This window comes from Taeniopygia guttata, chromosome 1A (genome assembly GCF_048771995.1).
Source record: "Taeniopygia guttata chromosome 1A, bTaeGut7.mat, whole genome shotgun sequence".
NCBI classification, from domain to species: domain Eukaryota; kingdom Metazoa; phylum Chordata; class Aves; order Passeriformes; family Estrildidae; genus Taeniopygia; species Taeniopygia guttata.
Window position 1 is genome coordinate 48444000 of NC_133025.1, and position 16905 is coordinate 48460904.

Sequence of the window (16905 nt, forward strand, 5' to 3'; positions counted from 1 at the left end):
GGGCGGGGCCGCGGGCGCACGTGACAGGGCGGGTGCCATGGCGGGCGCGGGGGCGGTGCGCGGCAGCCCAGAGCTGGCCGGGGCCGTGGGGCCGCCGGGCCGGGCGGAGCAGCAGCCGAGAGCCGCCGCGATGTCGTCCGTCGCCTCCTACGAGAGCCTGGTGCACGCCGTGTCCGGTGCCGTGGTGAGCGAGCGGACCGGCGCCGGGCGGGGGGCCCGGCAGGCGGAGCGGCCGTGCTGGCCTGGCGGGGGGCGCGGGTCCCTTTGTTCGGCCGGGATGGGCCGGGGAACCGGCGCGGGGCTTGGCCGGGCTGGAGGCCTGAGCGAGGCTGAGCAGCCGGAGCCGCCTCTGAGCCAGCGGGAGCTGCAGGGAGCTGCCCCTCAGAAAGCCGGGTTGGCGCATCCGGAGCTGGGCATCCCTTCAGCGGTGAAAATCTAAGCTCAGGCAGAGGGGCAGCGCCTCAGCTGTGTAATCCGAGAGCTGTACCCAGCATCGTCCTCCTGCCACGGCCTCGTAAGTGCTTAGGAGCTGCGGAGGGTGAGGCGGCGCATAGGTGCTAATCAAAGTGTAAGGCGAGCGCAGTGCACCCGGAGGAGGTTTGTGTCGGTTACTGCATTTAATTTTTCACGGGGTTCTTGTAAATTGAAAACTCGCATTTAATTTATGTAGATTTCCTAGTGTGCCCAGCCCCTGAATTTTTCTTTTCAGAGTGCTAGCTCTAAATAGTAAATCAGCCTTCTGCTTCCAACAGATTAAGAATTTTAGTGCATGTATCATGTTGGATTGGGCATATCGGTGGGTAGAAAGAACTCCTCGTGTCTCTTTTAGGATGAAAGTTGCTAAATGTTATTGAAAGATAAACACTGGAACAGGCTGCCCAGGGGGGTAATGGAGTCTCCCTCTCTAGGGACATTCAAAACCCACCTGGAGGCATTCCTATGTCACCTGCTCTGGGTGGCACTGCTTTGGTGAGGAGGTTATACCTTCTAATCCTGACAATTCAGTGATTCTGTTATAAAGGCTGATTCTAAAAGGAAAAACAAGATTTTAAGGGAAGTTTTGGTTTTATTATAAATAAACACAAGATTTTTGTTTGCTCTTCAAATTGTTTTAAGTCTGTTTACTTAAACATCAAAGGCAGTGGGGATTTCGTTTCCACTTTCAAAAAGTGGAGCTTTCTCAAATGATCTCATTATTGAAATACTACCCATTTTCCTTTTGCTGGCTTCTACAGAAGTCAGTGATACTTTCTAGACCTTGCTGTTAGCTTCTCCCTTCAAATACAGATTGCTGTAGTAAGGCTTTGCTCCTGAACAAAGTTTGTGGTGTGAACCAAATTTATCAATCCAGCCATAACCTCAGAACTGTGTTGAGCTAATGCATCAGAAGCAAATGTCAGACCATGACATGATAACTTTTGTTTGTATTCTAGTATACTGAAAGTTCATATACCTTCTAGGCAACCTAGTCAAATTTGAATTGTAGGAAAGTTTTGTGAGCAGTAAAAAAACCCCAACACAAAACAGTGCTTGATTTCCTGTGAACTTTAATTGATTTACATGAGCATTCTTTAACTCTTTAGCATGTTGCTACAACATAATCTTCCTATTGCAAAAGCTATAGGGATGACAGTTTTATGGGAGTATTACAGAGCAGCCAGGCTGCTTCATTGGCTGAATGGTGGCTGAAAAATCACAGTTAAATTTTTTAATATGTTTCACGTTTTTTGTTATTACTATTTTTTGTAAAGCCAAGCTTCAGGCTGTGGTCCTGCACACATCTTCTTGGCAGCAGTCATCTCAGGCCATTTGTTCTGGCCACCTCTTGGCTTCTGCCCAGTTGTTTATTGGGTGCTGTGACTGGTCAGTGAACTGATGTGACTGAAGAAGTAGCCCAGTGGGAAAAGTTGTTTTTCAGCCAGATTAGTTTCTGTGTCTGCATCACTGTGTAGGTGCCCGGAAAATTATGCTGCCAGATTGAAAGAGGCAAGGGTGCAAATACAGTTGACCAAGAGCCTGGGATTACACAAACCAGTCTGTACCTGTCCCTGTGATTATGCAGGGGTAATGTGACTTGGCAAACTACCAAGTTCCTCTGCTGACAGGGCGGTGGTGGGAAGGCTGACAGTGAAGCCTCACCTTCCAGCGGTGCAGGGTAATACATGGCAGCATCTGTTCTGCACTCACTAGTATAATTTTACCTCGTGGTCTCAATGCAGTTTAGCAAGGAATCTAAGTCCCTCTTGAGGGCTTTTGTTGTTGTGGGAAGGACTGGTCCTGCTTATCCCTCTTTTCCTTTCTTCTAGCCATGAAATCCTGTCTCTTCCATGTGATGCTTCTGGCAGCCTCCTCATCATGTAGTTGAGTTGTTCCTTTTATAAACCTAAGAGAAAAGTAACTTGGCTTTCTATTTCCCTCAATTTAGCAAAAGAAGGGGAGAGAGTACAATTTGGTTTTTATGTGCAATAATCTGTTAGGTCAGTTTAGTTATCTCATGACATTCTCTTGAACTATAGTTCCATATAAATTTTAAGCCAGTTTGGCAGTCAAGCACTGGAATAGACTGCTGAGAGAGGTGGTCAGTGCCCTGTGCCTGTCAGTGTTTAGAGGCATTTGGGAAATGCACTTAACATGCTTTAGCTTTAGGTCAGCCCTGAAGTGGGGTGGGGGAAGCCGGACTAGGTGATTATTGCAGATCCTTTCCAACTGAAATAGACTATTCTGTGTCTTGTGCCCACACATCCATTGTCTCCTGTGTGACACTACCCGACTGTTTCCTCATTTCCATTTTCTAATTTTGAGTGCAAGTGTGTGTGTGTGTTGCTGCTGCACGGTGCATTGCATTGAGGCTAAGATCCATGATAAATCTCACTTTGGGCGGATAGAAGCAGGGGAAGGTTGGAAGTTGTAGTGACTGTGCAGTCTTGTTCTGTGCGTAGGTGTAACTGTTTTGAGGCTGTATTCAAAATTGCGGTAATGCAGCTCTCATTAGGAGGAGCATTGTGGGTCTTTCTGATACTTTTTTGTGCTGGCACTAACCTTCTAACTGAGATAGACTTTTTGGAAATATTCAGTCAGATGGGTTCATTAATTCACTTGCTGTCCAGCTGGGTACATGGTAGGTGAGAATAATACAACACGGGACAAGTACATGGGAGAGCAGAATGAACTGTTTTGGCAGGAGCCCAAACTTAAATGGGTTAAAATAACCAAGTAATTGTGGCCAAGTCTTACATATGCTACCTAGTATTACAAAAACTGGAGAAACGTAAGTCTGGTTAAGACTTCAACCCAGAATTGTTTTAGTGTGGAAACACCACCAGAAATTAGTCCTCTGTTGCTGGTTGTAGAGCTAGGTCCAAACAGCCTGCTGAGGAGCTGGAGTATTTCCAGATGTGTATTTCCATTTCCAGTATGTCACTAAATGTATGGCATAAGACAGCTGTAGTAAAGCTCAAGTCACACTGCACTGTAGTTTAAACACAGCATTGAGTGACTTGCTATATTCCAGACCTTCCCACCATTTAAACAGTTTGCATGACCACTAATAGAAGAGGTGCCACAACTTCAGCAGCCACCTGATGCATGGAAAACAGGTTTATACCAAGCCAGGGCCTTTTTGAGGCTAATGGCAGGTAGAGAAAGTTCAGTGTTTATTTTCTGATGCCACAAGATCAACTTTCAGGCTTCAAAAACTTTCTCTTTTGGCAAAAAGCTTTTAATGGTTTTAATTTTGGTCTTGATCTAATGGAAGAGAAAAATAACCCTCATTTAGAAGTATGGACAAAAAATGTGTTATGTGTGGAGTTTATCACCTTTTTAAACTTACTCAGCAGACTGATTGGTGGGTGAGAAGTGAAGGGTTACAAAGAGTCTAGCAGGCACTGTATAAGCATCTGATACACTATACAGCCAGTTTATTTTGTTTTTCAGGGCAGTATGACTGCAATGACTGTATTTTTTCCTTTGGATACAGCTAGGCTTAGACTTCAGGGTAAGTGTCAAAATCTAGTTTCTTTATACATGGGCATTTCTGTTCATCTTGGCCTGGGCACTTGTAAGGGTGGTTGTGGGGAGGATGTTCTACATTAGCAGGAATCTTACTTGTGTCACAGTAACACTGTTTTTCCAGCTGGAGGTAATTCTTCCTTTTGAAAGTTGGGCAACCTTTTAATTAGCTGAAAAGGCTGTGTACTCTCTGGCTTTTAAATGATTATTTAAGACCAAAGACAAAAACAAAGATGCAAGATTGCATAGAATTATATTTGTGCATTGTTGTTTTTGGCTGCTGAGAACACTTCAAAATGCAGGGGTAATATAATGATAAACAAGTCTAGAAATATTCTAGAGGATGGTTTAAAGGGAAAAGTCAGGTTAGAATTTGGATTAGGAATATCCAATATTTACAGAAATGCATCTGGGACATAAACTGTTTTGTTCTAAAACTCTATCTTCTAATCAAAAGTCACAGACTCAACAAGCATTTTAGAACTATGACTAAAGTTCTGTTAAGAACTGGAGGGAGATTATCAGCCAGGTTGTCAGAAGTATGTGGTTGAGAAATGAATAGCTTTCAGTGCTGGAAGAGATTGTTTTGCTAAGGCTTAGCTGTTTGCAGGTGAGCTGTAGGAGATTGCTCTGCTACCAGTGCTAGTCTGCTGTCCAAGGCATTATTTCGAGAGCAGTTAGGCAGGCCCAATTTTAGCTCTCTACTTAAGGGGAACCTACTTTCAGTTAATGTCACAACTATTAGGAACTGGTAATTATAGATACTCTGGAGCACAACAGAACCTGTCTCTCTGAGGAAGAATAAAAAAAGTAAGTAGTCTTACCTAGCACATGAAAATAAGGAGAAATAGGGTATTTCTATCCTTTATGAGGAAGAAGAAACATATGCTTATAGAATATATTCAGAATTGCAAGGATAAGGACTTGAAAAAGAGTGCTAAAAATTTGAATCATCTAAAAGTTTAATTGTTTTGCTTTCCAGTTGATGAGAAGCGGAAATCAAAGACGACACCTGCTGTCCTTTTGGAAATAATCAAAGAGGAAGGCCTGTGAGTAGATACTGATTTTCTGTTTGTCTTCTCATAGATAAACTCTAAAACTAATTTGAATATGCTTTTAAAGTGGAACCCTTAGCCTGTATCTGTGTGAACAGATTTTTGTTCCAAATTGAAATGTCTCCATGCAAGTGTGATATGACTTGCATAATCTTATGTGTTCATCTTTAGCTAACTAGGATTAACTTTCTTGAGCACCTTATGCAATTGATCTGTTCAGTGATGTAACTATGCCTTCATTAGTGAGGTAGCTGTGCCTCCTCAGAAATGCAAATATACTTTCAAATACCTGATAAACCAGCTTTATCTACCTGGATTCTTGGGTGTGTCAATTTCGCAATAACCAAGATGAAGCTCCTGGACAACTGAGCCACTTTCAAGAGAACTGAGACATGTTTCCCAGTTGGAAGGTCTTCATCTTCTCCTAAGCATGTAGAACTAAACACCAATGCACTTTATGCAGGTGGGATTCAACGTCTATCTAAAACCAGTTAACTTTCAGCTGTGCTGTGCTTTATTATTTGTCATAGTCTGAGCTGAGCTGGCTGGGAAAAACAATTTTATGCCTATCCTTGTTAGAAGTATTTTCCTAACTGAATCCCTGGAACTCCTAAGTAGACGAGTGCTTCCAGGACATTAAAGCTGACAAAAGTTTAACTTGGCCTGTAATGCTGTGTCACCTTTGAACTTGGGCAGATGTATGCATGAGGAGTTCTCTGCCAGCTGATCTTTCTTGTTCACATTCCTCCATTACCTCTGTAACATGAAGGTGGCAAGTAAACTTATATTAAAAAATAAAAGAAAGACAAAAGTAATCAAGAAAAATGAAGTAATTAACTGAGGTGGAAAGACCGAAAAAGCGGTCATCCCACTTTGCCTGTGAAAGAGAAAAATCCAGAAGAGGAAGGAACGTCCTTAAGAGAGGAACATTGCTTCTTCCAAAGGTATTGGGAAGGCCTGGCAAAGCAATGGTACAAAGTTAGAGATGTGTCTGAAGTAACAAAGTCCAAACAACAACAGATCTGAAATATGATGTGAGATCATAAGCATTTTGTTCACATTAGCTTGTAGAGTCTTGTCTCATTACCATACTTTTGAGACTGCTTCTCTCGTCTAGATAAAGCAAATATGTTAAGCTAAAGGACTTCCTGCAGAACTTTATCAGACAGCTTTCTTCCCTGTACTTCCATCCTTTTCTAGGTGATCTGAAAGGTGTTGACTAGTGCACACAAAATTTTTCTCAAGATTGCAGTGAATCATGGATGCTACTACTGACAGCTTAAGTAATTAAAATAAACTCATGGGTTTTGTTTTAGTTTCATGTTTTGCACAACAAGATGTTTCATTTGAAAGTCATCAGAAGTCGTTCTTAATAAATCAACCAAGCCCAAACTAACACTCAGTTAGAGGACATTATCCATAGAGAATGTTTCTCTCTTTCTTTTCCAGCATTGAAGAGATAGGTAATATAAGAAGTGTTTAATTTGGTTTATGAATAACTGCATATTCAGTTAATTTGTAACTGTATGGTTAGCTAAGCCTGCAACTTCAGAAGCAGTTGTAACAATAAGGTGTATTCCCAGCTACATGGGAGGGAGAAGCACTTGATGGATTTGAGATTAAAAAGTTGCATTTACATTTTAAGAAAAGTCAGATGTGGTGTTTACCAGCCTTGTGTCTTTTACAGTCTTATTGGAGATCCTTAAATTCTGCATACTCCCAGTATTTTAGTGAATTCTAAAGAGCCTCCATAATTACTGGGGTTGGGGTGATTTTTTTATGCTTTTAACATGATACCAGTTTTCTACGTGTTCTGTGCAACTCCAGTGAAGGTGGGTATAAGTATCTTTTTTTGGATGTGTTGTAGAACGTGTTGGGACTGTAGGACAGTTGAAGTGTCCCTGTTTTACAGGATGATCAAGCCTATCAGAGAAGGGAGTTAGGCAGTTGTTACGAAATCATTGCTAATTCAAGACAGGTTTAGGTGGTGTTCAGTTTTTCATCTGTGATTAATCTAGTTAAATTTCACAAGGTAATGCCTTTTTCTTACTTACCTGACTGATTTGCTGTAGATTTTACAGTAAGGCATTTGTTAGAAATTCTTCCCACCTGTCTATCTTCTGTCTCCAGGTTGCATCCTTTGCAAAACTCTCCTAGGTGGAGTATATGAATTTCAGTAACTAGTCTTCAATTTTTAAATTTTGTGTGAGAATCCGCATACTTTTTTTCCTTACTCAGGAGTTAAGTATGGTTTGTTACCATTGCTGATAAAGACATATCTAGGCAGTACTTCCTGTAGCATACAGCATTGTATCTCTGGGATCCTCCACCAACACATAAAATCAGCCAGATCACATAAACACTTCACTGATTCTTACTGTGACTTTTTGCTCTCCATTAGGTTGGCACCATATCGAGGATGGTTCCCCGTTATCTCCAGCCTTTGCTGCTCCAATTTTGTTTATTTTTATACATTTAATAGTCTTAAAGCCCTCTGGGTCAAAGGTCAGCATTCAACCACTGGAAAAGACTTGGTTCTTGGGGTTGTTGCAGGTAATACTTAAAAGTCTCCATTTTGTCAAGAATGTATTTTTGATATCTTCTATCTAATGATTTACTTTATGAAGTCCTTTGGAAGGCCACACTGAGTGCTCATGCCTCCCACTGAATGCAGGCTTACTTCTTTCTGATTGCTCCTCTGTGTCATCCCCACCTCCTAAGGAGATGCAGAAAACATTCTGGTTGTGAATTCTGGCATAAAGCACAGTGCTCTTGTGACTTAGTATGATATTTGTGTCTGATGTGGTGCTTACCAGATATCTAAGCATCATCACTAATATGCTGAAGACAAGTGGCAGGTAGAGGTGATAGCTGGGGTTTTTTTCAGATGAAAATGTATATGACAATTTTGAAATAATTTCAATTACAGTAAGAAATTTTAGTGTAAGCATTTGGGTGTCAGTTTTCAGACTTGGTTTAGGGTTGTCACCTGAAAGTGACAGGAAGTTCCTAGATATATGCAGGTCCAGTGGGACCATATGTTCTTTTTTATTCTATCCTCTTATGCAGTGCCTTCTTTGAAGGGATGATAATATAAGTGACTTTTCTAGCATGTTCAGTGTGAAAAGTTACTATTGTAGGCTTTGTGTTTGCTGGAGATATTCTTCAGGTACTATGGCTCATGCAAATGCACAGAATCAAGCTGATTAAAAACAAATCTATACAAAAGTCCTCTGGGTTTGGTGGTTTTTTGGGGGTTGGGGAGGAGTTGGTAGTTTCTTACACTTTCAGTGTAGGTATAATGACTATCTGAATAGCTGGTGGAAGTAAGGAAGGAAATTCTTAAGCTGGCTATATGTCTGGTAAAATTCCATGTAAGTATATTTTGGAGCAAAGGCTACAGGAATTAGGGTACAGATTACTAATTACTTTTCCCATATGCTGTGTTAGTTTTATTCCTTCTTCCTACCAGAAATTTCAGTAGCATGTGAATCAGGGGGAGAAAAGGGGAAAAGAAAACATTTGAGATCATCTGTTTCATGCTGATTTTCTTTGTGCTGTGTTTTGCATTAGGAGTAGTGAATGTACTCTTGACCACACCTCTCTGGGTAGTGAACACACGCCTGAAGCTCCAGGGAGCAAAATTCAGAAATGAAGACATTGTACCAACCAATTACAGAGGCATAATAGGTAAGCACCTGTTGTTGTCTTCAGCCAAAGAGAAGTTCATGAAATGAAATGTATCAAGGACTTCAAAGACTTTTGTTCATGTAACTGATTTCACCCTGTAATCTCTATGCTACTCTGTCACTTTGCAGTCATTGAGTTTTACAGGAAACTGGACTTGGCTATTTGTGATGGTAATTAAGAATTTTCAGTGTACACTCATGTAACTAAAATATCTTTTGCAAGGGCAGATATGTTATCATACAGATAATGGAGCAGTAGTGAGCCCCATGAAGTAGTAGCTAGAAGTCTGAGTTTGGACAGTCTGAAAATTAAACTTCACTTACCTTAATCTCTTAATCACTCACATGTTCAGGCTGTCCTCCTTTTAAAACCAACCAACCAAATAAACATTACTGTTATTTTGAAGAAGGTTTGGAAGACCTTAATGTGGATGCCACACTTGTAATAAAAAAAAATATTTAAAAAAAAAAAGAAAAAAGGAGACTAGGAGACTGCCTGTGCAGATGGTAAGTTTTGTTTATGTTAATGGTGATGCAAACAAGAACCTCTTTTGTCACTACCTTTCTGTTTACTTCTGGATTAAAATAGAAGATAAAAATGTTTGCATAAAGGACTGCAATAGATTTTTATACACTTTGAGTATTAGGCTTTAAGAGTAACTTCTTATATCTTTTATATTCAGAGTTTTGTACTCAAAATGTTAATGATCTTTTTCCTCACATTTTTCTCAGATGCCTTTCATCAAATAGTACGAGATGAAGGAGTCTTAGCTCTGTGGAATGGTACTTTCCCCTCCTTGCTGCTGGTCTTCAATCCTGCCATACAGTTTATGTTTTATGAAGGCTTTAAACGAAAGCTTTTGAAAAAGCAGCTGCAAGTGAGTATGTTTTGAGGCCAGATGATGAATATGTTCTGTTACAAGACAGGTTTTTTGATATGCATCATTTGAACAAATTCAGAATGTGGGTTTGGTTTTGGTTCTTGTGTTTTCAAGTGTTTTCTTTTTTTAATAGTGTGTCTAAAAAGGGTTCAGTGTCATGAAATGAGAGGAATCTTTCATGTCCCTAGGGAATAAATTCCTGTAAAACATTCTTCTACCTGTTAAAATAGAACTGAACGTCTTGTCCACATTTGCTTGCATATGTTCACAGGCCTTGATTTAAAGTAGAGATTTCAATTCTAATATATCTTTTATAAGTGTTTACATACTAACTGTTTTGAAGTCTGCTTTTAACCCTTTTTGCAGTAAATAATAGCCTTTTTTTCTTGAAGGCCTCAATTTTTCAATATAATTTTTCCAAGGATGGACACTAGAATTAAACATAGCATTGTAACAATACCTTCCTGATTTTCTAAATAGAACTGCAATCACTCTTCTGTCCCTGCTTTATACTGCTCTTCTTTTTCCTTATTCTTTTTCCTTGTCTGTATAAGGTATAGAATCTCAGCTGAACTCATGTTCCTTTTATGTTCCAGCTAACTGGAAAGCATTTGTATTACACTTTCAGATAACATTATAACATAATATATCTTTAAGATATGGTGCTTTGCTGTTAATTTGTGATTTTAGAATGTTAGGTCATACCATTATGTTAGCAAACCATCTTGTTTTTCCCCAAGACCTAGTGAGATTATTTTTACATGAGATTTTGCATCTTCAATGAGGCTTGGGTTTTTTACTGTCTTTAGTTAATACTGCAGCTGTAACACCCCATTTGTACCTGATGGATCTACTCAGTTACATTATGCACATTTTTTGAATCATGACCTTAGCTTCCATCTGCTTTGTTATTTTCTTGTTGGCTAATAACATACTTATTTATGTGTTTCTTTTAAACTACTTAGTTCCACCTCAAATTAGGGTGTTTCTTTGTCCATGATTAATGAAGAGGAGATTTTTTTTTTTTTTTAGCTAGGGATGGTAATTTTTATTTTGAATAACAGTTTTTTTCGTATTTGGTTGTTTCCTGGTTGTCTTAAATATAACAGGTTGACCTTTTTAAAGATGTACATGTGTGAGTGTGTTTTTGATTGCAATCAATATATTTTAGAATATATTTTGAGCGTGTTTTAATATGGACATCTGTTTATATTCAGTGGTTAATTCACACTGATAGACTGAGATGCACTGTAATCAGCATAGGCTGTAACAATGTGCATCCTGGAGAAGTGTGGGCTTCAGCAGGGGTTCTTAACTAAAAGGGGATGAAATTTTTAGCCTATGGCATCAAGACTAAAATTCTGCCTGGGAGTGTAGTGATTATGTCTCAGGAATACAGAGTGATGTTTAAGTAATCTTTTGCTGTCACCTTTTCACAAGCACCATATAATTTTTGGTTTCACTGTTGCAAAAACTGAGATGCTTATTGATTGATGGTATGTTTAGATGATGCTTCCTTATCTTTTGTCTGCTCTTGGTGCTTTGAAGTGCTCTAATTGTGTGGCTTTATATCAACTGTGTTGTAGTAGTCTAGTTATATTGAGGAATGCAGAAACTGGTGGAATTTACAAATAACCTTAAGGTGTGGGACAGTAAATTAGTTGAACCATAACCAACTCTTGAAAATGAGAAGACCCTGAGATTTCATGAAATCTTTATGCCAAAGATCCTTAGATAATCTGGTAGCAGGTACCAGTACAGAATCCCCAAATACAAATGGATAATTGGCTGTTTTGGTACTATGCGGAAATAATTTTTTTCTTTATCTATTGAACAGCTCACATCTTTGGATGCTTTTGTTATTGGTGCAATAGCCAAAGCAGTTGCCACCACCCTCACTTATCCTCTGCAGACAGTACAGTCAATTCTGCGGGTAAGTAATAATTTCATTTCATGGTAACTCTGCCTCTGACTTAGTCTGTATCATGCAAGCCTTGTTCACATGGCTTGTTTATATATGTGTTAATGAACCTATTGTTTTGGGAGGCATTTTTCCCAATGCAGCTCACTGATTAGAATGACTTTCCTCTTTGGTTTTGACTGAGCTTGGTATACTGGTGCACATTTGTTTCAAGTAGCTGGTAGGATTGCCAGTGTATTGTGTTGGTACAGTATCCGACAGAAGCTGGTGCATTGAACTGCTTTTAGGCGCTACAAAAATGTATATTTATTTCTTGGAATATAAATGGAAAATGTGTCAAGTGGGAAGTTAAAATTAAATCTTCTAAAACCAGTCTGTTTCCAGATGATCCCCTATGGTAATTAAAAAAAAAAAAAAAAAAATTGGTTCATAGATTTTGTTGTTTAGATGGTGGTCTGACTTTGTCAGTGTTCAGAATATGATTCATCAGGGGAAGCTGAGCTCCCTCATAAATTATACCTTTAACCAGTTGCCTGGCCATGTAGGCTAATTGTAGTGGTAATGGAAACACTTGCATTTATTCTTCTTTGCAATTTATACAGAGGCTGGATAATGCTGCTGCCTTCAGAGTGTACCAATGTTGTTGTAATATTGACACAAGACAAAATTGGGGAGTAGGAGGGAAGGAGACCTCGCCATGCATAAGCATATTGTACTTTAATTTGTGTGTTTTAGGCTCTATAACAGTTAAATATTAATGTGTTTCCAAATTAAACATATTTTCTTAAGCAAGGAGGAGCCTTAACTTGCCTGTACAGTAAAGCTATTGTGTATGTTCTAAAACTTGGACAAATTTGGAGAATGAGTTGAATTACTGAAAACAAGCCTTCCGTGCTAAGAGGAAGGCTCCTCTTAGCCTTTTCAGACCTCTCTAAGATGAGAATTTTTGTGTTAATTGTTCATCTGAAAAAAGTAATTTTCAAGCAAGTTTTGTAATAATTTGTAGCTCTCTAATTAGAGTGCAGTAAATGTATCTTGATTTTTTGTAATCTGTAAAAAGATAGTTAGGATGCTATATTTCAAAGCAAGAGGACTTGAATATACTTACTGTGTAACTTTGTCAGCAGTCATCTTTTCTGAAGTTTTTGTAATTTTTGATCAGCTGAACTAGTGCTTACTTTCAATGCCTTATCCTGTTTTAACAGCCTGGACACATCTCAGTAGTAGCTAAACTAATAACACAGACTTCTGTTGCTGGAGTGGCAGATACAGGAAAACATTTAAACAAAAATAGCTCTGTTTGAATAAGTTGCAACATCAGTCTGTTTTTAATTTGTGATGCTCCTGTTTTCTCCTGGTGTGAAGGAGAACTGGAAGGAAAGTTCAAGTGCTCTGTTTTAGCCTGAGCATTGCACAGCAGTGCAGGTTTCATAGGGCTGCAGCCACAGAACAGCTTCAGCCCTTGTTCCTTTCCATGGTTCCTAGAGAAGTGGTTACAGTCTTGAGGCTTCGTGTTTTTTCTGTCTCTATTTAGCTTTTTGAACAAAATTTTTCTGACTCTCAATGATAATGTAAAAAGAAAAAAAAAAAAAACTCCAGTGCCAGTCCATCCTCTCCCTGTGGTGATGGGGAGCACAAGGTCCCTGTCTCTAGTTCTGCAGTCACTAGGGGTGACTTCTGTCTCTTTGCTTTGTGAAAGAATAGCCAGGAGCCCTGAACACACCTGCTGAGGACAGCAAAAATGTCTGTCTGTGGCATCTGTGCTGTCCATTTCAGACTTGCTCTATTTTGTGATGTGTTTTCTAATCTAAAGCTGGCATGGTTCTAGTTGATGAAGTTTTGTCACTCACACTAAGTGATGTTAAAAAAAAAGCTTATGAGTAAAGGCTTAATATTTTCAGAACTCATATTCTGCATGAAAAAATCATATAGTTGCAGGTGCTTTTTAAAACAGTTTTAGCAGATTTGCACACAAACTAATATAAGCTCAATATAATGACTATAAACTTACACATCATAACTAAGTTCTGTCATCAAAGTAGTACAGGACTTTTTTTTTTTTCTTTTAACTTTAAGCCTTTAGAAACTTATTATTTTTTGAAAGTTATTAGGGCTCTTTGTAATAAAGTCTCTACACCTTTGCTTTCAACTCTTTGGCACAGTTCTTTTCTAACTGTCACATAGTGAAGAGTTGTCCTGTGTAATTGATAATGGTAGCAGCTTCCAGCTTTGCCATTTGGTTTGTCCTTCTCCTGGTCATTAAAACTGTGGACACTGGTGTTACTCATTATGCAGTGAAACTATTCTTTAGCCTATGTGTCAGTAAAGAGCAGATAAATTAAATTTGCCTCTGGAGGTACAGCAATACTGTTAATGTTCTCAGTGATCCCAGATGAAGAAGTTCTCTTTAAAACTGAAGTCTTTTTTTCCTCTTTCATAGAAAATGCTAATCCCTTTGGGAAGTCTTCTGCAGTAAACACTGGAGTGTTAACATCCTAATGAAAAATTAATGATTTTCTTCTCTCTTAATAACCCTTTGTTTGTAGTACAAAAATTGTCCAGTGGTGGAGAAAAGAGGAGAATGAGGCACCTAATGGTGGTGTCGAGTGGAAGCGTATGAGTAATTTGGGCAGTGACTAACACTGTAACTTGGAACCTACTTAGCAATTTTTGGGGGGCGTGTCTGAGTTGGTGACAATAGTTCTTAACATTGATTTGTCAATATCAGATGGGTACTTGCTGATGAGAAGATTGTGGATTTTGAGTGTATATTTACGTAATAACAGGAGATTCTGCTAACATTATGCTAGCATGCTGTTGGTGCTGCCAAACTTTACCTACTGTCAATGGTAATTTCTTACATGTAAGAAATAGCAGTTGCCTGAAAATGTTCTGGGGAAAAACTCATCCAACATGCAGTTGCTCAAGTTCACCTTTCTTAGCATAGAATCTTAATACAGCCATCAAAAGCTAATAGGTTATGCTGTTACAAATACAAGTGTGCCGACTCTTGTATATTAATAATGCATGGTTACAGGTTGCTGACAGTACTATCAACCTGTATCAGATAAAATATCAATGAATGCTAGAAAAGGAGTTGCTGAAATGGCGAATTTAACTCTACAGCAGCAACTATCATGCCTACTGAAAACCAGCTTGGGGATAAGCAAGTGCAGTGAGTAAAAGAGAAATATAATTTAGGCCAGGTAGGTAGATGAAACAAGTTTGAGTTCATCCGCAGCAGTTCATGCATAAGTGCTCCAAGACCATTGCTGGGCAGATAAATTTTGTGTTCAGCTATGTAATCTCAGTGTATTAGTGATTTGCAGATTTGTGAGGGTCTGAATCTTTGTGAAGTGAAAGCTGATAAAGCCAGAAAGAACTTGCTTTGAGCGTCATATCCCTACCCTACTAAGACTCTGCAAAGTATGCTATTGCGATCTTGAAAACTGCTTCCTTCAGAGCAACTGAAAGAGAGGAAATATTTGTTAGAATCCATCTTAAAACCAAACCAAATTAGAATAGTATATACAGTTTTAATGTTTGCAGTGTGAGCTTTGGCCTCTGTTCTCTACTGATAGTCATATAATCTGGAAAATGTTCAAAGATGTTTAGGACAGGCTCTCCAGATTTCATGCATGTATGGATTTTCTCTGCCAAGCACAGTGGGGTAATAATACAGTACAACAAAATACTCTTCCTTTTCTTCAGTTCGGACGCCACAGGTTGAACCCAGAGAACCGAACACTGGGCAGTCTTAGAAATGTTCTTTACCTTCTTCAACAGAGAGTGAGGTGAGCTTTTGCATTTTACTTATCCTACCATGATAGAGAAGAATATTATTAATATTTTGAAAACGTTGCTGGGTCTGGATTTTGTTTCCTTATGCCTCCCTTAAACTTGATATTTGAGTAAAAATGTTTTTTGTAATACATTGTAGAGCCCACAAACCCAAATTCTCCTAAATGTCTGTACAGTAAGTGACATCAAGGATACATATGGTTACATATGGATACTAATTCGTTCCACCTCTGAACTTGAAAAGAAGTAGGTTTCTTGCACAAAAGACTTTAAATTTCTGCAGCATTTTTTCTTTAAAATATTACTCAACATATCTTGCTGAGGGTCAAGACTGGGTTTAAGATTCCTACAGTTGGTCATTAACTTGTGATATTGATTCTTCTTTGTAGTGTACTGATTTACTTTCAGAAAACTATTCATGCTTGTTTTCTTGTTTGTTTTTTTTTTTTCTTTTCTCCTCCTTAGGCGTTTTGGATTAGTGGGACTCTACAAAGGCCTTGAAGCAAAGCTCCTGCAGACAGTCCTTACTGCTGCTCTTATGTTTCTAGTATATGAGAAACTGACTGCAGCAACCTTCACAGTCATGGGATTAAAGCACTCGCGCAGACATTGAAAAAGAACCTATGCCAAAGATTCTGGGGTCTAGAAAACACATTTTATATCTGACACCTGGCTGGGTAAAGAAAAGGTCTTCACTTTCTCTGCTTCTCTTTTTAGTCACCTTTATCCTCCAGTATTTGGAGAAATCTGGACTATGCTCTATAGGACCTGATGTCAAAAATTCAGGGATAGCCCATTCCCTATTGTTCTGTGTACTCACCGTGTTAAGAAAAAAAACAGAGACCTTATTTAAGCACTTGACGTGAATTTAAACTATTATGTGATTTGGTTATTTGGTTGATATTCTTGGCAAGAATGATTATCTCTCACTATGCTTTCTTCTTTGCCCTCAAATTGTCCTCATCTATTCTTGTATCTTTATCTTCTGTCAGCAGCTGGTGGGGCTTGTTTTGTGTTATTTTCCTTGACCTGTGTTTGTCACTTCGTATTCAGTTCATTAAAATAATTCATAAAGAATAACATTTTTGGCATGGTTTTCTTTTACCTGCAAGTATGTTTGTGGAACAGGATCTGATGTTGCCCCAAATACCTGGTGGTGAGGTCTCTGAACTGCTGGAATGGATATTACAAGTGAGTTTGCAGTCTGTCTTCTTGAATCCAGCTATTTTGAATGTTGAAAATTTTGGATGTAGATACTGGCTAGATAGGAGGAGGATAACCTCTTGCTTTTTCGAGTTGAGTCCCACAAGCTGCCTCAAGGAAATGGGCTTGCTACAGAAATACATGAAGTTTTGTGACCCTATTCCTTGTGAGAATATGTGAATTAATACCATGTTCTTATGCAGCACTGCTTCAGAAGTGCTATGCCTGTTCAAAAATGTGCTTTGTTTATTTTCCCACTGATATTCCCAGACCATAAAGCCTAAAATGTCTATGTTCTAACACATGTATGTTCCTTTTCCATAATTTTGGTCAGTATTCCTAGACCC

The 16905-nt window shown here is 39.0% G+C and overlaps 1 protein-coding gene across 1 annotated transcript; it reads left to right on the forward strand.

Moving 5' to 3' along the window:
- On the forward strand, positions 1–16435 carry SLC25A17 (solute carrier family 25 member 17). Its single transcript, XM_002197760.5, has 9 exons — positions 1–184; positions 3934–3994; positions 4991–5057; positions 7465–7616; positions 8637–8753; positions 9485–9630; positions 11471–11566; positions 15266–15348; positions 15821–16435. Exons 1-9 carry the CDS (start codon positions 38–40, stop codon positions 15966–15968), a joined length of 1017 nt encoding a protein of 338 aa, XP_002197796.1. The 5' UTR covers positions 1–37; the 3' UTR covers positions 15969–16435.
- The last annotated feature ends 470 nt before the right edge of the window (positions 16436–16905 follow it).

Bases quoted from the DNA above. Each gene is read 5' to 3' on its own strand.
- SLC25A17 (XM_002197760.5), top strand. From the start codon at position 38: ATGGCGGGCGCGGGGGCGGTGCGCGGCAGCCCAGAGCTGGCCGGGGCC. The intron at 185-3,933 runs GTGAGCGAGCGG...TTTGTTTTTCAG, and splicing joins ACGCCGTGTCCGGTGCCGTG to GGCAGTATGACTGCAATGAC. The intron at 15,349-15,820 runs GTGAGCTTTTGC...TCTCCTCCTTAG, and splicing joins CTTCTTCAACAGAGAGTGAG to GCGTTTTGGATTAGTGGGAC.